We start from the raw sequence: 21,976 nt of genomic DNA, 5'->3' as shown, positions 1-21,976 counted from the left end.
CTAAAACAGTCATAATTTGTGTAAAAGTTTACTTCAAAAGAGGAAAAATTTGGTAGCAAACACTTGAAACAGAAAATTGTTTGTGTAATGACGAATTTTCAACGTAAATTATTTTAAGTTGAATGCACTATTTTCTTGTAGTTATAGAGAAATGGCATGGTAAAACAGAATCTCGGGTTTAATCCCTGTAAAGCTTGCATTTTTACTGTTTCCACAAAGATTAAGTACATTATTACCCGTGAGCCCTTGTGTGCATCTTCATAGCTGTGAAAGACATATTTAATATAAAGGAAATATAAAAAATAAATAGCCAGAAGCATTAAAATGAGGAATTGTTTATTTGCGTACTTATGAAATATGGAATGCCATGGAATTCATTTAAAAAATGTTGCAAAAAAAATTTAAGGTACATATTTTTAATGATTCATTTCAGCTGTGTGCCACTCTCCGAAACTCCAAATGTGCAAGGGAGTGTTACCCTATGACCTGACGACAGTTCCTCATTTGCCTTGGATCACCAGGCCATCTGATCTGGAAGCAGCAATGCCATACTTTGAAATGGTGATCGAGTCAAGGTGCAGCTCACGAGCTCGTCAGTTCCTGTGTTCCATATTGGAGCCATCTTGCGAGCCTGGAAATAAGCTTATGCCTCCATGCAGGAAATTCTGCAAAGGTAAGTGATAAATACATTGATTTGGCTTATTTTACTTCGCTTTTCTTGATGATTGATTGATTGATTGATTGATTTGTTGTTTTAAGTCCACTTTATGCACAAGAAGGCTAATCGGGACTGGACTTACAGTTTAAAGTGGGATCCGAACCACTGTGTGATGTGCCTTCCACTGGGTATCGAACCCGGGACCCTTTGATTACAAGGTGACAATGTTACCACTATGCCATCGGGGAGGCCAAATTGCAAAGATGAGGATGAGCGATGATATGATAAAACTGATGAAGAAACACTCGCAAAGAACACCTATGCCCAGGCTTGGTTCGAACTGTGCTAACCACTTGGCCATGGAGGTTGGCATGATGAATACACAAGGCGTGATTAATTCACAGTGCTCTGGCTTCTAGGAATGCCTATGTATGGGGCAAGATGAGAGTAAAGTTCGTCTCTTAATTTTCAAATATAAATAATATTTTTTTTTTTCAATTTTTGAAGTTTTTTATAGATAAGGAACCAATAAAACAATTTCCAGCACAAAAAGTATATACGTTTTAATTTACTATTTAAATCATGTGTTCAAACATTATATTGCCCAGCATTCATCTGGTTATCCACAAGATGTATATGATTTTGTCAGAATTTCCAACCCTGATACATTTAAAGCAAAGCTGTGTACAAGACTTACTATTATTTAAATAATCTCATGCCATCTAGTCTCTGTAATTTAATGAATGTCTGTTATGTAAATATTTTGGTGTATTTTCACAATACTAGCCTACAATTATTCAAAGATCCCTACCATTCCAACAACAATTACTTTGCTAAATAGAAATCTACCAGATTAGTTCATACGAGGTTCCCAGATATTGTAGAAAAAAATATTGTTCGATTGAGTTAGTGTTTAAGTCCCCTGTATGCACAGTAAGGCTAATCGGGAATGGACCAACAGTTTAAAGTGGAATCCGAACCACTATGTCCCTCCACCAGGTATCGAACCCGAGACCCCTTGCTTACAAGGCAATGACACTACCACTGCGCCATTGGGGAGGTCTGTAGAAAAAAAGAGAATTACAGGATAGTAATTAAAAAAAAATTACAACACAATGTCATAAAAGGGATAACTTATATTTTCCGTGAGACCATTCCAAAAGCATAGTTTGATTTACATATTTTGAAATGTAAAAAAATATTAGATGATGAATTATCTTGATTAGATCATTAGGTATTGGGCATTACTTTTAGCACTTTGATGTCAATTTCCAAAATTCTGAGCAACACAAACATTAGTCTTGCCCATGCTATTAACCACCCAGAATGAATTAAAAGAATTAACTAACTATTTATGGGAATAGCTATGTGCACAGATTGCATAGTCAGCGGAGTTTAGTCATCTTCAAACTTAGATTCTAGGAGTTCATTACAGAACATTACATCAGCAAGTTACCAGTTATGCTACGCCATAGGGCACTTTAACGAGAAACTGAGGTGTTACCATGTTTTATGGGATATCAGAGAACACTAAGTTGGTAGGAAAGCATTAGACTGGCAACACTAAACTCAGGGAAGGGGGGAGTAGTAAGAAGGAGGGGGATGAGTGCGAAACCAGTTCTAGAAGTCGTTGTTGCTTAGGGGACAGGGGGCTGAAAAATTAAGGTTACCAGACATCTGTTTTTTCAGCACATGTCCTACATTATAGTTATATGACCAACGTCCGAGAGGAATATTCTACATTTTGAGTGTCATGTAATATTAATTAAGAAAATACGTGTTTGAGTTGAACAAAGAGAAATCATGCAAGTTACAAGTCTATGGACTGCACTCCCAAACTCAATAGTGAAATTTGTTTTGATTCAGTTATTGATCAAAATGAAAAGAAAAGTTTCTGCTAGAACAGAAATGAACAAAGTTTTGGAGCCTCATTCTGATGATGTCACTGTTTAGTGCCTGAGCGGAATATCTTGCATTGGTGTTTATACTGGTGGAACAAGGTGTTTCCAATTCTTATTCAATATTGTGATTGTAAAGCATGGGGCAGTGGTGTGAATAACACACCCATGGTGCAGGGTGGGGTGGGAGGTACACGAGGATCAGGGGTGCAGTAAGAAGAATAAATTAAGAAAAACCGGTGGTTCACAAAAGTTTCCCTTTCAATATATTTTCAACTGAATACATTATATTTTTATGCCCCTACAACTGCAAACAGAAAATGTCTATAACTAATAAAAAAGTAGAAAGTGGAATGCCAGATAAGAAGAAAACCTTCATTAGGTGAGTAGCTTACGTCGCCATAGTGTAGATGACAGGGAAGAAAATGTGCTGGCAATGCTGACTTTCGCCGCTCCTTCTTCGACAAACTGACAGAAGATATTGGCTTTCTCGACCCATTACAATGTTTTAAAGTAAAGATTTTCCACCGTGCTTTATATACTATAGTAAATCAAGTAAACAATACATTTAAGAGTATGAAACAAATCAAAGAAAACTTCATCTTTTTAGTTTTTAAACCCCACCGCCCTAACGGAACACATCGACAGGCAGTTGGTGGAATCCACTGCTAGTTTCTGGAAAGAAATACGAGTATGAAGATGTATCTTGCACTAAGCTACAGAAATTGTTTGTTTTTGGAATGTAATCAAAATATTAAAAAAAAAAAAAAAAAAAAAAAAAAAAAAAAAAAAAAAATGTTGAACATCAGCGAAGTTGAAGAAATCCTCTTGATATGAAGCGAAATTCTGACTAGTAGCATTCCTGACGTATTTGACCGCCATACCTTTGAGGTCTTCATCAGTGGAAAGGTCGTTTTCCAAGCTAAAATTGATAAAAAATTATTTGAGAAGCACAATGAAATTGAGTGGACTGGCACTAGCATCAAAGTGATCGGGCTTGAAAACTGGACTTGACCAAACTAGCAAAAGAATTTGTTTCCATCAAAAAACGCAGAGTACTGGTAATGGTCATTTAACAATATCATAATTTTTGTAGTGACAGTGCATTTTCATACATAATAATAATATTGTATATACTTTTTTTACAGTTTGTCTGTTGTCTGAACCTTCCGTACCAGTTTTTTCATTGATTCAAATTCATATTTGTATGTACCTAATATGAATGTATGTGTGAATTAATATTTTAGAAAAGAAAGGTTTTTTTTTAAAAAAAAAAACAAGAACTGAAAGTTGCGGGGCAGTGCAGAGCGTGTTAATTACACTACTGGCATGTGGTATAGAGAACAAAGTTATAAAACTAAAAACCACCCAAGATGAAACTTCTGGAAACATTTCAAGTTAAAGTAGTTGATGAATATATGTTTGCCATTACAGGTCATAATGAGAGAGTAATTTCATTACCATTAGAACAAATGTGAGAATTTTTTTTTTAAAAAAAAGTCTGTTAAATGGTTGGTACTGTGGTTAAGTATAATTTCAAAAAGTTTGACTCTTCAGTCTCTTATGAATATAACTTTTGACTAAACCTGACATTTTGAGAAGTATCAGTAAAAACAAGTAGTAAGAAGTGTATTGTATAGTACTGATTACAAGTTTGGAAATTTTGCATTAAGAAATCACATTTTTTAAAAGCTGAAAAGTGTAAATTTTAAATTACTTTCTAACATGTTCTGGAAATGTGTATTATTTATTGTGAATGTTTTTTGTTCTACATTTTGGGACATTATGTCCTACATTTCCCTTATAGCGATCTGATAAACCTATGAAAAATGTAACCATCAGTGACATGCACTGAGGAGTAGCTAGTCTAGCAGAGATAGATCAATCAATCTCACATCTCTAATTATTTTCAAATTACATTATTTATTGTCTTTTTTAAGCCACAGTTCATATGCAACACTTTTCTTTCACGTGCTTCTCGTCCCTCGGTATGATCCGCTGAAGGCTGGAAGGAGTTACTACTCTAGCTGGCCTTTCCTCTGCCTCACCAGTTCCAGGTAGAAACAGCCGCCAGAAGGGAAAGGGAAGATTTCTGCCTCAACCTCCCTTGTCCCCTCGCCCCCTGCAGCAATGGTTGAAAGGCCGTGGTTTATGGTTCCCCGGTCTATCTCCTATGGGAACAGATAGAGGATTGGTTTCCCTTCGATTCCTAAAGAACTCTAGTCTAGGGAAAATTTCCTGCAGTACTTATGTTCTCTGTATTTACACCACAACTTTTTACACGTGGTACAATATGTATGTATACTATGGGATGTAGTTGTATTATTTATAAAATGGGAACGTATTATGTGCAGAAAAAATGGTATGTTTTCTATTTTTTTTTCAAATATGGAATATATAATAACAAATATTTGCTCACGCTCTCTCCCGCTCTCATTTTAGTAATGTTTCTAAACAGTCATAAGTACGGGTGTATTTATTTGGGCAAGAGAACGTGCGTTCTTATTGTTGTTGTTGGTTTTGTTTATTTTACTTCGCTTTTCTGCAACATTTGGTTATTGTGAAAATGGGGATGAGCGATCATATGATGGAATTGATGAAGGGACCTCACAAAGAACAATCCAGGCCGGGATTCAAACCCATTGTACTCTGCAGTGAATAATGAAATAATTTGGAATTAAAAATTTATCCCAGAACTCAAAGCCAAATGAATTTTATTGAAGAAACTACAAAATAGTGTGTTTTCTTACCTGTTTATCACCATTAATATATTGAAGTTTTGCCACCTCCCATTATTTTTTCTAGCTGTATAGATTTAATCGCAATAAGTAGCTAGTACAAGATTATGTAAGTCACGAGGGACAATCATAAACAGAGAACTCTGGACTCTTGATTTCAGAGTGCCCTGCAGATGTGCTGGGAGGAAATTATTATTATTATTATTATTATTTTTAGCGTTTATCTTCATCACTTCACCTAACTTCTGCCATGCCGATGAACATTGATTAAACTAAACTGGTGAAGGGTGGTTACAAAGGAACACTCATGCACAGACCTGAGTTTGAGCCCGGATACTTGAGTAACGAGATCGTGAGATGGAGAAATAAGGGAAATCAACCATTTATATATATATATATATATAAAAAACACCTTAACCATATATGAAGATGGTATATCAAGAATTCAATTGAAAATTACTACTCAGGAGAAATGCAGTTTGCTTTACCGATATCAACGTATCCGAAAGGTTAGCGCTTTCCTCTCATCTTTGTTCTCGGCCGATCTCCGTGATGGAGTGCAAGTGGTCCCAAATCGGTACCCGGTGTAGGCACATAATGGTTCGGATCCCACTTTAAACTGTAGGTCTAGTCCTGATTAGCCTTTCTGTGTATAAAGTGGACTCAAAACACCAAATCAATCAACTGTGGGGGAGTTGTTATCACAGCGTGCTACGACACCAAGAGTTCTGGGTTATGGGTGTTCTTTGTGTTTATCCCTTCATTAATTTTATCCTATCATCTTTGCGATTAACCAAATGTGACAAAAAAGAGACGCTAAGTAACAAAAATCAAATCATTGATTGATTATTTGTATTTTACTTCGCTTTCCTGCCACTTTCGGCTAATCGTGAAAATGATACGATAAAATTGATGAAAGGACAAACACAAAGAACACCCATGGCCAAGCCGAGATTCGAACCCAGGATCTCTGGCTTAGTAGTCAAATCAAATCGTTTTTGATTTTCGAAAGGAAGTTGGAGTTATGTGTACTTTTTTAAGTAGTCATTCCTCATTTTGCATTCTTTTCCTGTCTTTGACATTTTTTTTTAGGAATGCTGGGCCCTAAAGGGGAGGGTTATGACCCACACCAACCTCCCTTGGGCACACCACTGATTGCTACCCCAAGTGTCGACGTCACTGCACGTCACTGGTAACCATCGCCCATCATCTTAAAAGTGACTAATAATGCATGAAAATATTTAGGAATACACATTAATTGCAAAATTTCTATTCTTGTACCATTCTTATTGGTTGGATTTTATTTACTGATATTGGAAGCAATGTTTATTATATGACTGAATTCAATGCCTCATTGCTATTTTCATTTTCTTTTCTTTACTACAGCTGTAGCTGAAGATTGCAATGACTTCATTTTGGCAACTTTGGACTTGTCTCAAGTTTTCCAGTGTGAGCAGTATCCAGATTTAGATGACCCTAACCAGTGCATAAACTTAGCTAAAGGTAATGTAAAAATAAATGTCTTCGTGTATAAAGTAGTAGAGGAAAATAGAATATATAAATAAAATATTAAATACATAAAACTAAGAATAACCAAAGAATGAACTTAATTTTGTTCATAAAATGTTTTTTTTATATATATATATTTGACTCAATTGTGAGAAAAATGAGTTCAAAATTGAAAGATTTCTTTGCATATTTTGTTAGTGTTGTTTAGGCTTCTAGTGATTATCAATTTTCATCACTTTTGACATGACAATTAGCACACAAGTTAGTACTACTTTCTAGATCTTCTAACTAAAATCCTTGATATATAACAATTTAGGCTTAGTAAGAATCTTTAAAATAATTTTTTTTCCTGCTGATTCTAATGTAATTTTCTGTTGTTATATGTAAGAAAATATGTAATGATAGTTCACTAATCATTACATATTGTTCATCATCATCATCACCATTTTTCACTGTTTCCGGTCTCGTCTTTGTATGCACAGAAGTCAAGTCGTCGTCCTCCCCCCTCCCCCCCCCATGATCTAATGTTCTTCCATCAATCCTCTTTGCAGTGTGTTCAATCATACCCTTTTCTTCTCACACTCTCCTACCTCTTCATTCTACCAACATCCCTGGCTTTTCCGTTTGGTCAAATTATTTAAGGTGATACAAGGGGTACAATTTGGATCAAAGCATTTAGAGAGGTACTGTACCCCCTCCCAAAAATTTGAAGGAGTCCAATACCCTTGTTCCCCCTGTTCTTGCACCACTGATAGTATACAGGGGATGGACAAAAATATGGAAACACCTGCAAAGAAAAGCCGGAATGCTGTAGCTAATAATATGCAGGACCGCTTTAGCTTCCAAAACGGCCTGCAGTCTCCAAGGAATGGACAAATACAAGTCCTGGATTGTGGATAATGGGATCTTGCACCATTCTTCATGCAAAACATGGTCACAATCCCCCTCAGTATCATCCTGTCTCCATCACTCAGTGTATATTTTCATCCACGCAGGTGTTTATCTGATGATGTCTTTCCGGACAAATTATTATGTCATGATGATCTTGGATAGAGTCCCTCTCGATATGCCAAATAGCATGGCTACTTTACGGGAAAGTGAGTAAAAATATAAAGAGGAGGAAATTTTCGTGAGATAATTTCTAATTATAATTTAATTTAATATAATACATAATATGTAATAATAAGGAACCTCTCTTTATGTTTTTAAAGAGAGGCACGTGCAAGGTGGGCACCAACAATTTGCCCTCTTTGAAACACTGTCAGCTCGGACATGATTCATTATCAACTGCACTGCACGCTATCTACAGTGCAACTGTCGACTCTACCAGTCTGACAGGGTCCTATCTCATGGCGCAAAACAAAAGAATGTTGCACCTCCTCCGATTTCAAGTGGAAAAATTGCGTCGATAACACCCGTTCCGATGTCGTGGTGTTTCCATATTTTTGTCCATCCCCTGTATGTTACGTATATTAACTTCGTACCTTTGTAGGCATGCCCCATTTGCATATCAGTTTCCTAATATTTTGGAGAGAATCCAATTTTGAGTTGTCCTCTTCAACTTCCTTCAATAATTCTCTCCAAATGATTGAAATTCTCCACCACCTTCAACTGGAGCCTCGGTGGTCCAGCCTGACTGCCGTACAGGAGACTCAAGTTTGATTCCTTGGGTGGCTGGTCTAAGGTGGTAATTTTTCCAACCTTGTCTCTGCATAAAGTGGCTCTGGGGTTCACACAACCTCTATTAAAACAGCCAGAGCAAAGTGCTGATCACATCATCTCTAAACTGGCCAAGATTTTGATTATGTATGGTCCTACCATACATGTGCCCAAAAATGATGCAATGAAGATACTTTACCTTACCTTTCACCACCTTCAACTTTTCTTTCTCCAGCCTAGGCCTGCATTTACATGTGGATATGTGAAAACTCAGGGCTAACATCATAATTAACAAGAATTATACATTTATATTCACAAAAATAACAAAATGGCAGAATTTTGCACTAGGAACTGGGCTATTTGTAGATAAAACAGATCAGTAAAATTATCGGGGATTTTACCAATAAACTGATACATCAATTTGCCTATATCAACTGATACCAATCCAATAGGGTACATACTAATCTGTCCTAAAGCTCTTATATTATGACTATATTTTTTTATTGTTGTAAATTATGATTTAAGTTGAGTGTGCAACTTTCTCAACCACTGAGGTGACGTTATAATGTGAATGTAAATTCTGTTGCAGGTAATGACTGTTTTGTGGAAGAGTTTCGATGTCCTGATGGCACGTGCATTCCAAACAGATGGCTGTGCGACACTGTGCGTGACTGCCCCCTGGCAGCAGATGAGCTCAACTGTACAGGATGTGGAACTGAAGAATTCAAGTAGGCAGACAATTTATATTTTATTAAGTCGAAACTCAAGAAACTACTCACAAAATACTGCAATTCTCTACATAATCACATTCACAGAGATGGAAATTTGTGTTTAGCCATGTTTCCTTGACAAAATGGCACTACGAGGCATTTCATCTTTGCAAGTATTGAACATCAGCCAACAAAGCATTTTATGAAAACCATAAGAACTCAATAAGTAGAATTATGGAGATAAGTGGGAATTCCTATACAGCAACAGTTCAAAAATAAGTATGTATGTGTGTTTACAGCAGTAATGGAACTTGATACGCTCAGTGATCACACATCACAAAATCAAAAATCAGGCCTTGGTCATTAAAGGGTTATCGCACCACATAGAAAAGGAAGTCATGCATGTGTATCTATTTCATACATAAATTTTCACATGCATCCCAATATGTAATGTTCAGGCTTTGCATTGAAAATAATTAATTTTGTTTCTAGAGCTTGGCAATTGTAAAATGTGTGTTTTTATTCCCTTGTCGTTTGGCACACAAAAAGGTGTACTACTTAGGTACGAGGTGTACTCGGTCATGGAAACCACAACTGTGGGTTCATCGAGCTGACCACATTTCACTCCATAACTGGTTGGATGATCTTGCACCTTGGCAGGTGGGAGTGAGGCCAACAGTTGGTAGGTAGGCCCTGGCTCGCACAGGCTGTTGCACCATGGGTTATTATTATTATTATATATAATATGATGCCTAAGGGAAAACTAGATATACCACATGAAGAAATGAAAACTTGGTGTTCAAAATACCAAACGTTTTAAAAAGGAAGATAAAATGTGACCAAAGTAACAAACACTTATGTTCAATGGGTTGCCTTCTTTCTGTGTAACATTTTTATTGCTCTAAAATTTAAAGACAGACTAGTAATTATGTTAATAAAACATTTAGTATTTCCTGATATATTGACAACATGCTCTTGTGAACAAATTATTGTCTTAAATATTCAAACATACCTGCTTAATATACAGAGTGTCCGAAAAGTCACGCAACCCGGTGTTTACGACCGTATAACGGAATAGCGAAATGGAATGAGAAGAAACGCTTTCTGCCAAGAGAAAGCCCTGTATATTGGGAAAATTTAGAGAGACAAACATATGTAAGAACATTCATGTTTTAATAACAAATAAGCAAAGTGTTGCCAGTGCCAGTGACACGTGACAGCAACAGTGTTGCCAGTGTCCCTCGTAATATTGTGAAAACATCGATTTTTGGAACAGCCAATTTATTCCCTTGTGCAATGTTTTTGAAACTTCGTCAAAGTTCTTTTTCTGTCAAATTCAATAGATGGCCATCCAATTTTTTTTGTTTGTTAGTATTGTGAAATGTTGAATAATTTACCTCAGTGAGTTCTGTGTATCAATACACATAATTTGCAAAAAGAAAAAAATTTTCGCCTTTGGCAACACTCTGCTTATTTGTTATTAAAACATGCATGTTCTTACATATGTTTGTCTCTCTAAATTTTCCCAATATACAGGGCATTCTCTTGGCAGAAAGCGTTTCTTCTCATTCCATTTCGCTATTCCGTTATATGGTCGTAAACAGGCACGTATCCAGGAATTCCTTTCGGGGGGGGGCTCAACACAATTTTTTTAAGGGGTATAGTAAGAACCTCACAATTGTATGTTTAAGACCAGTGGTGGCAATTGGGTTCCAAAACGAGGGGGGGGGGGGGCGTTGCAAGGAAAGTTTACTTTCTCTTGGTAGCCAAGGCTTAACATTAAGAGGCCATAATTTTGAAGCAGAAAAATAAAAAATGGGGAGCAACTATCCCTTAAATCGTTGCCACTGTAAGGCTGTCATTTTAATCAGAACGTGAAATCGGAACATTTTTTACCACTCGACTCCTCTGTTTCCATGCATTAACATTGTGTGCCGGAACCATCTCAGTATGTGTGTTTGTCCATTTCTTCTCATCAGGCATAAAAACATCTATGGTGTCTTTGAGTATTTTTACGAAGCTGTTACACATGCACGGAATGGACAATCCACTCGACAACGCGAGATTCAAATTGTGGGCTGCGAACTGGACGCAGACAGCTCTCGAATATTTCTCTCTGATTCGAGCCTGAACACCACTAACGTGTCTTGTCCTCCCATTTTTCAGCTCTTATAAAAGCCGAAACCCACCAAATTGTTCATATTCAGGCCTTAGCACTCACAAGTGTTCAAAAATGCCTGTCACAGCTTCCGCTGTCTTGTCATATATCGGCAAGAAACAAAGGAAGTCTTCTCGAATACAGGTGGATCACGAAACAATTAATGCATAATGAAAACCCTCCCGTTCCCAACACATCTAATGTTTCGTCTCCCAGTATGATCAAATGCTTACTCATTTATCTCCAGTGACGTGCCCAAGGGAGGGTGGTGAGGTAATAACCCCATTTGACCCAGTATTCCTTTTTTTTTTTTAAAAAAAAAAAAGAGGAACGTCAAAGACAGGGAAAAAATGGCAAAATCAGGACTGACTACCAAAAATAGTATGCGTAACCCCTCTCCCTTCCGAAAATCCTGGGCACGCCTCTCTTTATCTCGGACATATTTTTTAAAATGAACTCACCAGAAGTTTTTATCATCGTATTGGAGATTGAAGTAAGATGCGTTCTTCCTGCAGGTTTGAATATGATCCTTTAGGGTGCTGTCGTCTGCTTGCCTTCACACCTAACCTTAACAAGGCCCTAATTTTCCATCCTTGGGTCTTGGATTTTCAAGACTTAGGAAGGTTTCAGACCGAAGGGACACGCGATAAATGTCGATTGGAATGGGCCAATCAACAGCAACGTTTCACACCGTAGCGACACAAAAGGCCACACAAACCTAATCTTCAGGCGACACGGTGTGAAATCTCCCTTATTAGGCCACTGTCATTGTCACCTTGAAGTAGTAGCTCTTGTTGACCACAGAAAAAAATTATCCTCAACCGGTGATAATGCTCCTCAGTTTTCTTCTCTCTCCTATATTTTCTGTGCTTGTTCACTATACAGGCAACACCTTACGATTTGATATACACAGGACATGTACTATGTAGACATTTTAACGAAAAATCGGTTGAAGTCAAGGATGACTAGGTGGCTCAGTTGGTAGAGGCCTGATGTGGGTCCAGGTAGAGCCTGCAATTTCCGCCTAAAATGTCTACATATGCAACATCTTCTTGCTTTCTCTTCTTGGCATTCATAAAATTTTCGGCGGTCTCTTTATGGTAGTTAAGTGTTTGAATGTGTTTCGAACCCAGTAGGCTTAAACAAAAGTATTTTTTTATATCATGAAATTCTCAGACTGCATATACGAAATTTAGTTCTGGCAAAACTAAATCATCACTCAAAACTTTGATTTTCAGTTGATCTATGCGTTTATTTCTGTTTTAATATCCGGTACTGATGAAATATTCACTTTAGAGAGAAAGAGAGAGAGGCCTTGATCTCTTCAGCCCTCGAACCGAACTAGCACTACTCTGAGGCCCCGGAAGTTCTGCTGTCGTCAATGTCTTCATTTTCGAATCACTATATCTTATAAAGCAACCAGAGGACGCTGACTGATCTGATCACCAATCGACTGTATGAATTGTCACACTTACCTCTGAAATCTCATTAACCGATTCTTTGTACAGATCAATCGAAAAATTGAATCGGCGTATTTATATCCTCATTATATTGTAGAACGTTCCGCAGATAAAACGATTCGTTAATATCGCCAGTAATTGACTCCTTCTCTCATTCAAGAACGTACCCTCTCCCGCCTTCCAGAGATAAGAAATTACAACGAATCGCCCTACGTGTGGCTCTACCTTTGTTGTGCAGCTTCCAAATGCTGACAAGTCTCTACATAGTCCTCAAGTGCGCTGAGTCAACACCGAAAGCGCAAGAAAAGTGTACGTGCAATATTACCAACAACAGGGTTATAGAACATTCTCCGTCTTGCCTCGATACTTGTCTATCTCCTTAAATCATCGTCACATTATTAAAAAAGCCAAAAACCTAATTTTATCTAGTGTAAAATAAAACAAATCCTGGGGGGAGGGGCTAGAGCCACATCAACCACACCTTGGATACGTGCTATTAACAATAACAGGGTTATAGAACATTCCCATCTTGTCTCGATATTTATTTCTCCCAAATTATCATGACATTATTCAAGAAGCCAAAATCCTAATTTTATCTAGTGTAAACAGAAAAAAATCCTGAAGGGGGGCTCAAGCCTCCTGATTCCCACCTTGGATACGTGCTATTGACAATAATAGGGTTATAGAACACTCTCCGTCTTGTCTCGATAATTATTTATCTCAGATTTATAAATGTATTATCTTCACATTATTCAAGACGCCAAAAATCTAATTTTATCTAGTATAAATTTAAAAATTTCCTGAGGGGGGAGGGGCTCGAACCACCTCATCCCCAGCTTGGCTACGTGCTATTAATAATAACAGGGGTATAAAACATGCTCCGTCTTGCCTCGATAATTATCTCTCTCCTTACATTATTTTCACATTATTTAAGAAGCCAAAAACCTAATTTTATATAACGTAAACTGAAAAATTTCCTGGCGAGAGGGTCGAGCCCCCTGTGCCCCATCTTGGATACGTGCTATTATCAATAACAGGGTTACGGAACATTCTCCGTCTTGCCTCGATAATTATTTCTTTCCTTAAATTATTGTCACATTATTTTATTTCACACCACAAGAAACAAAAAAAACTCATTTTATCTAGTGTAAACCTAAAACTTTCGGGGGGGGGCTCGAGCCCCCTAAGCCCCCCCTCTGGATACGTGCCTGGTCGTAAACACCGGGTTGCGTGACTTTTCGTACACTCTGTATATGATATCTATTCTATCATCCTTTAATAATTAGTATTGTTGCAGTTAAGTTTGTATAAAAATAATTAATATAAATTTCTACAAAATAGCAGTTGTCACGTTCGTTATTAATTTCATTTCCATTATGAGGTCAAATCTCGTAAGAACACGTGGTGTGTTAGGATAGTTGGAATGAAATATTAGAAACCATATATTTACCTATGTGATTTATTTTTTAATAGAATTTTGCAATAGTGTAGTGCTTTTCTTTACGTGTATTTAATGTGATACATAATTTAATGCCTTGTCATCTTATTTTGTGTAGATGTGAAGTGGACCAGAAGTGTGTTCCGAAAAGATGGAAATGTGACGGAAGGAAAGACTGCTTAGATGGATCAGATGAATTAGGTTGCCCAGAATCTGCACGTGAGTATTCAGTGCTGAATCCAGCCACTTTCCTTCGGGGGTGATATCAAACTTCATGATGTTTGGGGGTATATTTCTTAGGCATGAAATTATATACAATATATATCGAAGTGTTGGAAGATTAATATGAAACAGGAATGTACCTATGAAATAATATGTAATACATACTATGTGTCAATAATTACATATGGAGCAGAGACTCTATAATTGAGAGAAGTGGAAGAATAGATGAGGAGGTAAACAGAAGAGGACAAATGGGAGGTGGACTATAGCAAAGCGTTCAAAGATTAATATGATACAGGGATGTACCTATGAAATGCAAGAAGGTAATATAACACATACTATGTGCCAATAATTATGTATGGAGCAGAGACGTGGACAGTGACAGAGAGAGACAAAAGAAAGATTCAGGCAGTGGAGACGAAATTTTTAAGGAGTAAATTGGGGAAGATTGGAAGGGATAGAATAAGGAATGAGGAGATCCGACAAAGAGTGGGTGTGGTGAAGCTTCAGGACAGGATAGATCATGCACAGATGAGATGGTTTGGACACATGAAGAGGATGGATGCAGAAAGACTACCAGTAAGAGCTTACAATGCACAAGGAGTGAGAATAAGGCCAAGAGGGAGACCAAGATGTTGGTGGAAAGAGCAGATAGCGGAGAGTGTTAGGAGAAGAGGACAAGATTGGAACACTGTGGAAAGAGAGGAGTGGTGGAAGACCAGGAAAAGATGGAGAGGCTTGACTTCTATGCCAACCCAGCAAGAGGCAGGAGAAGGCACTCTCAAGCACATCAGCATTCCACAGCAACCGTTAACTAACTAACCGTTAAAATAGCTGAAAGAAGTTGAAAGCTGTGCTAGGTTATTGAAATTTCCAGGGGGGGGGCTTTTCTATTTCCGAAGGAGATCTTTTGGATCAAAGTGACAAGCTACAAGCATCAATTATGGGCATCAGGAGGAAGAGTCGAAGCAGTCTTTCATCCCCATCCTCCACCTGGAAATTGGCATCCTTCATTTCAAGTTACAAAAAAGCAGAAAGTGGGTAAGACAAATCATTCCCCAGTTGGGTGCCAATGGACCTAAAAATAACCCACACGAAGTTTGGGACCGAAGTGATGGCCCATGTGATTGTATTTTTACCATAAGGATAACATGCCTAGAATGTAGGGATCTTTGCCGAACATGCTTTATGACTCTCGACAGTGACGGATTAAGGTGGGTGCTATTGATGCTGCAGCATTAGGCCCATTCCTGAAATAGGCCCAGATGAAAACAGACGAGAATTTTACGAAAGCTGAACAGTATTCTTTTGCTATATTAACCTGAAAATAAATCTTAGAATGAAATTTGGAGCCCCAATTTCGGACGCCTAGACACAGCGTTACTTATTATACAGTTACTATTATTATTCCTTGCGCTGTGACGTAACTATAACGTCATTGTGTTTGTTGTTCACCGAAGATTTCAAGTTAATGCTATCAATTTTACGTTAAACAGTTTACTTACTAATTTAGCTGCGTTTTTTTTGCAATATTCTGGCGATTGTTGCCACTTTATTATTGTTTGGTAAGTGTGACGTAGTAAATTTTTCACCTTGAGAGTTATTTGTACAGAAAAATCGACGGTATTTCATTGTTTCAGCGTTAGGCCCAATTTCGTCTTAGTCCGGGCCTGACTCTCGAAGGATCTGTCATGAAAGAGTCACAGAAAACATATTCATTGCACAAACATTAGACTGTCTGCTAAGATTTAGCATCGTAATGAAGATTGGCACTGAAAATGATGAAACTCATAATGTCGCTTACAGGCTGCTTCTGTTGCTTGTCATATGCTTCTCTCTGTATCAGAGGACTAGCAGTTTATAGTAGTCCCCGAAAGTTTGGGATCTTCCAATGGGAATTGAAGCTGGAACTGCTTGCACCAGAGGCGAGAGTATTATCAGGGCCTAATGGCAACAATAAATTTACCAAACTATGCAGAAAAAATTCACAGTAGAATTCCATTGATTTTGCTGTGACAAACATACAAATGACAGATAAATGCAACCACTTTCATTTTGCTCCTCTGACAGCAAATTTGAAGTCTAATTGAGAAATTAAGCAGCATATTCACTATTATTTACTAAAATCTATAAATATATTTTTGTGAGTAAATTTTTGCAAAAAGTTGATGACAAACTTCTTTTCTATCTCATGTCTTCATTAATTCACTTTATAAGGAAGTGATATATTTTAAAAATCCTTTAGTGCATGCATTTTTTTTAAATTAATGAATTTAATTGTCTTCTTCCAGGATGTGGACATGGTCAGTTCCAATGCGAAGACGGTTCTGACTGCATTCCCAGCAGGTGGTTGTGTGATGGTGACAACCATTGTCGTGACAATTCTGATGAGAAGAATTGTTCTAATATAGGTAAGTGCTTCTGCAAATGTGTATTTTATAAGATAACAAAATTAATATCAATTCAGACAGTATATTATTAACTGTAACTACAAGAATAGTGTACAATTTTGAGTTGAATTTAATACTTATTCATTTCATCTCCTTCTACAGTATTACCCAATTTTCATTTTATTGTCAGATGATGAAATCTAGAATTACTGGATTCTATGTTATCACAAGCAGTATCTTAATCAAAAATGGATACTAGGTTTAGAAAGGTTGATTATCATTTCCTTGTGACATCATATTTTTTGTCTAAATACATCTTATGGCAAAATCGAAGGATTGACATGCAAATGCATTTTTAAATATAAGCAGTTAAGCTGCAAACCTTACTTTTCATATCTTGTAGCATTAAGTTATTTTCATCCAAAACTTACAAATGTTTTTTTTTTTCAATAAATGTGCTAAGTTTAACATATGTTGTAGTTGAGTAAACTTTTATCATATTGTAGCACATACATAATTTTTTACATTTCAGTTTGTCTTGATGAAGACTTTAAATGCAGAGTGTCAGGATTGTGCATACCAGCTCTATGGCGATGTGATGGAGTTAATGACTGTAGGGATAATTCGGATGAAGAAGACTGCGCTTTAGAGTTTCCTTGTGAGTATTTCTTTTTTCTTTCTTTTGTTTTTTTAAAAAATTTGTTTAAGAGAGATTTCATACCAGAGTGACAAGCGGGATGTGACATGTGTGTGTCATGATTTCACCAATCGAACACAGAGGCTTGTTTGACCTCTCATGCTGCTACGGTGTGAAACTGTGCTGTTGATTGACTCACTTCGAAGCAAAATGTGTAGCATGTCACTCTGGTCTGAACTCTCCCTAACAGTTGGCAACAGTTCAATTTATGCTTTTAACAAAATGCTTTGGCCAGAACAAATGCATTAACATTTGAATTTCCTGGTTTTTAAAGTTTTTATACAAAATTTATCTTATGATAGCAATTCTTCATTATCTGAAGAAGTTCACAGAAATCAATATATCACTGGCTGAATACTATGTTGGCATATGTCCATCTCCACTGACTTTGTAGGGCAGCTGATTAAAGTTTGACGAATGCATTACAAGGTTTGCTCAAACAATTTATTAATGTTGATAATTCACACCACTTGGCAACCAGATACATTGCTTTGGAATGTGATGTATTAACTTGTAAGGAACGCAATAACACCCTCAACTCATTTCTGATGAAAAGTGGAGATACCACAAAATAGTATTCAGCTGATGATATATGTCCAGAAGAGCTACTGCATACGAAAAACAAAATAACATATGCACACCAGAAGTTTTAGTGTGTCATATTTCTTTAATTTTTAATGGTTCATTTGGTTATATTTAAATTTCCCCTACTGAGAGCCCTCTGAAGCCCATTCGAAGCATCATATCATGGGGAAGCATTGCACTTTCCATGGCTATGGAGACCATGGGCAAGTGAATGCTGATACAAAAGAAAGAAAGAAAAAAAAAAGTTGAAATTTTCACTACCATGTGGAAATGTGACACTGAAATCTTGCATTTCAGAAAATGCTTATAAAAAGCGATTATAACAATTTGCTTTCTTTCATAAATGTTCCATGCTATTTATCCCACTACGAAGTGGGAAAATTTATTTACAAATTGCTAGTTAGTGACAAGCTCATGTAAGGACAAACACAGCCAAATTCTTTGTCCACCACATGATGTAATGACGGATAATTTCACAAAATTGAATGGCCTACCTAGTATACTCGACATACTTTGCACTCGAACTAGCATGTACTAATTATTTTGGGGATGCCTTAAGGGGAGTTTCAAATGCTTATCTCCACAATGCTACCCTAATTGTTGTAACTTAATGTTCCTTTTTCACGGAAACTATTATGTATATGAAGATGGCATTTAAACATTATAGTCTCTGAGTATTCATTATCACTTTTGCACAGGTTTTTCTGTCATTGTGAAGATATTTATATTATTTAAATTCAGTGGTCCACTGTAAGATAAATCGTCCAAATAAAGCTTTGTTCAGCTTACTCGACAAAGAAACAACTTCTCATAATTACTATTTAATTACTATTTTCTGTTATTAATTAATGTACGCATGACATCTTTGATCTTTCTACTCCTAGTTCTTTTCGTATTCACAATATATGTGAGAAATATCAGAATAATGTCTAGATTAGATCCAATTCTAGTCTGGAATATATCCTTAATTAACAATCAAATAAAAACATCTTGATAATGTCCCGTTTACATGAACCAAGTCACACTGATGTCCAAAACATATCCAAAATTATCCACAAAATGTTCAAAACATGCCCAAATATGATCCATAGAATGTCTACAATGTATCAAAAAATGATGCACAGAATGTCCAAAACATAACCTTCCTGGATAGCCTACGGATGTCTCCTGGATCTACTCTGGATATTCAGAACTTCAGCACAAAGATCCAAAAGATATCCATTAGATGTCTTCTTGGTATTTGTGTCACTTGTGTGCTGTATGGGGAACCACTATTTAATATCACTTTATACATTGCTCAGAGCTCCTCCATAAATCTATTTCCATTTCTTTTTCCTGTGGATGTGGCTTCGATTGCTACTGCGATCTTCTTGTATACATGTAAATAAAGAAATGAACCTTGCGAGTTGAAGAAGGCTGTGCTCGGGAGATTGATAAAGGTGGGTCAATTTGTGGAGGAGCTCTGTGCGATTTATGAAGTGAAAAACATCATCATTACTATGTAATTACTGAGACATAAACAATATCACATCGTTTTTTGGGTGGGGGAGAGGTAGAAGCAGGCATCTCAAGAGAAACTAAATTCCAAATTTCTTACATTTTTAACGTGGATATTATTTTAATTATTTTAATGGTAGTTTCTACATTTTTTTTGAGGACACATTAGGGGAGCCTGTGTGCATGTCTATGGGTACAGGACTCGCTAGTGAAAGCGAAGCTTTATTCTGGACTGCAAACAATCATTTTTTTGAAGAACAACTTTGAAATTGCAAATTCTGAAAAATTAATCTATTTAGAAAGATCCTATTGTCTTGAAAAATAGACATAAGTACCAGAAAACTAGTACTATAACCGTAAATGAGACCTGCTCAAAGATTATTTTGAATGTGCAGGACAGTTGGGCATTATCTTTCATGCTTCTTTAGTTATGCTTATTCCAACACTACATTTTGAGAGAGCTTTTGTTCTCTCATTATCAGGTGAACACATTTCTAGCATAGAAATAGTCTAGTATAGTTATTATTTGATACAATGTATCAAATAACATACATCTCAACCCCACAAGAAAGGCAATGTGTATGCTAGGTCTACTGTCCAGATTGCCTTCTTGCATTAGCACCATGCTCACCCTCTTGTAACTTACGAGAAACATTTGTGAAAAGAAACTCATTGTTTGGATAGGCACAAGGTTCAATAAGAACTTAAAATTCCAGAAAAAAAGTTTATATTTTATTTTTATATTTGTTTTTTTTTGTCAGCTTCCAGTCTTCCACCACCACCTATACCATCAGCATGTCCAATTGGAAAGCTGAGATGCCTCGATGGCAAATGCATTCATGTATCGGAAGTCTGTGACGGGAAACCAGATTGTAACGGTGGAGAAGATGAAGCTCAATGTAGTGAGTCCTTCGTTCTCTGATTAACTTGCTGGCAACATCAGATTCGGCTGTGTATGTGATTTGAAACCTTTGTACCTGTGTCGGAGCATGCAGCTAAACAAACTCTTAGATCGCACAATGATGCAGAATAGTGCATAAAAAGTAATTTATTTTCTAAACATTGTACAGTGGAAGTTCATTTGGCAATACCACCGTGATTGTCACTATTCCATCGTCATTGTTCACAATGGGTTTGTACAGGTCACTATTTTCTATCCAAAGCGATTTGCTGTTGTTTGTTTTGCAGCAAATAGTATTTTTAAAAAATCTATCGGCCATGTGTGAATGGAATGGGGGTTTTCATTGGTGGAGTTCCTGTGTTTTAAACCATAATGAATCTCATGTCAATCAATGTATGGCAGTAAATTGCCATATTCAATTGTCTTTGAGGTAATCAATTGTTGGGTGTTTTAAGGGATTTTTGAAGTAAAAATACAATGCCAGTTGGGATTAAGCACTGTGGAGCAGTGAATAACGGTTCATATAAATTGTTTTATATACATTACACATTTGTGTCAAGTGTTTCTGACATAATTTCAGTGTCTGTACAGAAGAAAAAAGACATTACATTACACAAACAAAAGTATATGTAGAAAAATATTTTTCATAAAAGTTGGCACTTTTACATGAGAATTGGAGTAACTATATTTTTATAATTATTTACAAATACTTGGCTAAATATATAACTTATCTACAGAGTGATCACAAAGTCCCATTACACCCTATCGCGTGTTCACATAGTCATAGATGGCCGCATTGTATTAATGTGAGATCATGGCAGATGACAACTCAGAGGTAGTGTGACTATTTGTTATGATTTAGTCCAGAGTGTCTGTGTGTACACCATCGTACATCTCCGTCATGTACGATTGGAAATTCTCCTCAACATTGCTGGCATGATGGCAGTAAATGCACGTTGAACAGCATCCTTAAGTTCGCCAACTGTCTCGTAACGTGTGGCAGCAACCTTCTGTTGGGACTTTGTGCTCACTAACATCTATGTAATACATAGGGGGTAATGGGACTTTGTGATCACTCTGTAGAAACAGAAAATCATTCCATAATAAAACATTCATTATGATTTTGCTAACGAAATGTAAATCTTACTTCCAGTAGGAAGTAGTAGACCAAACAACATAAAATGTTACTGTTTTATTATTTTTGATATCATACTTAGTGTGAGTGTAAATTTGTATGAAACCTAAAGCATGTTTGTGACTGTGTATGAACATCAAGAGTACATGCATTTTTTGTAAATAAACATACATGATAATTTATGATGTAGTTTAGTTTATTCTGATGTGATAAAGTGCATTCTAGCAATTGGAAGATTCCATAAATATGCCTACATAGCATGGGTGATATTATTCAGTGGTATTTGCTGACCCTGAACTTTGGGCGTTGGCAAAGAAGGAA

The 21,976-nt window shown here is 36.7% G+C and overlaps 1 protein-coding gene across 4 annotated transcripts in view; it reads left to right on the top strand.

Annotated features, from left to right (window-relative positions):
* LOC145991173 (uncharacterized) overlaps positions 1–21,831 on the top strand; it is a 239,748-nt gene extending 217,917 nt beyond the window's left edge. For all 4 annotated transcript variants that reach the window (XM_083127019.1, XM_083127018.1, XM_083127017.1 and 1 more), the window contains exons 7-13: positions 434–673; positions 6,681–6,797; positions 9,052–9,190; positions 14,347–14,447; positions 16,742–16,861; positions 17,373–17,498; positions 20,381–21,831. In XM_083127019.1, coding sequence (XP_082983145.1) covers positions 434–673; positions 6,681–6,797; positions 9,052–9,190; positions 14,347–14,447; positions 16,742–16,861; positions 17,373–17,498; positions 20,381–20,541 — 1,004 coding nt within the window. In that variant the 3' untranslated portion in view covers positions 20,542–21,831. The remainder of the gene's footprint in view (positions 1–433; positions 674–6,680; positions 6,798–9,051; positions 9,191–14,346; positions 14,448–16,741; positions 16,862–17,372; positions 17,499–20,380) is intronic.
* The last annotated feature ends 145 nt before the right edge of the window (positions 21,832–21,976 follow it).

This window comes from Lepisma saccharinum, chromosome 8 (genome assembly GCF_977018435.1).
Source record: "Lepisma saccharinum chromosome 8, izLepSacc3.1, whole genome shotgun sequence".
Lineage (NCBI taxonomy): Eukaryota > Metazoa > Arthropoda > Insecta > Zygentoma > Lepismatidae > Lepisma > Lepisma saccharinum.
This window is presented reverse-complemented; position numbering and strand designations above follow the sequence as displayed.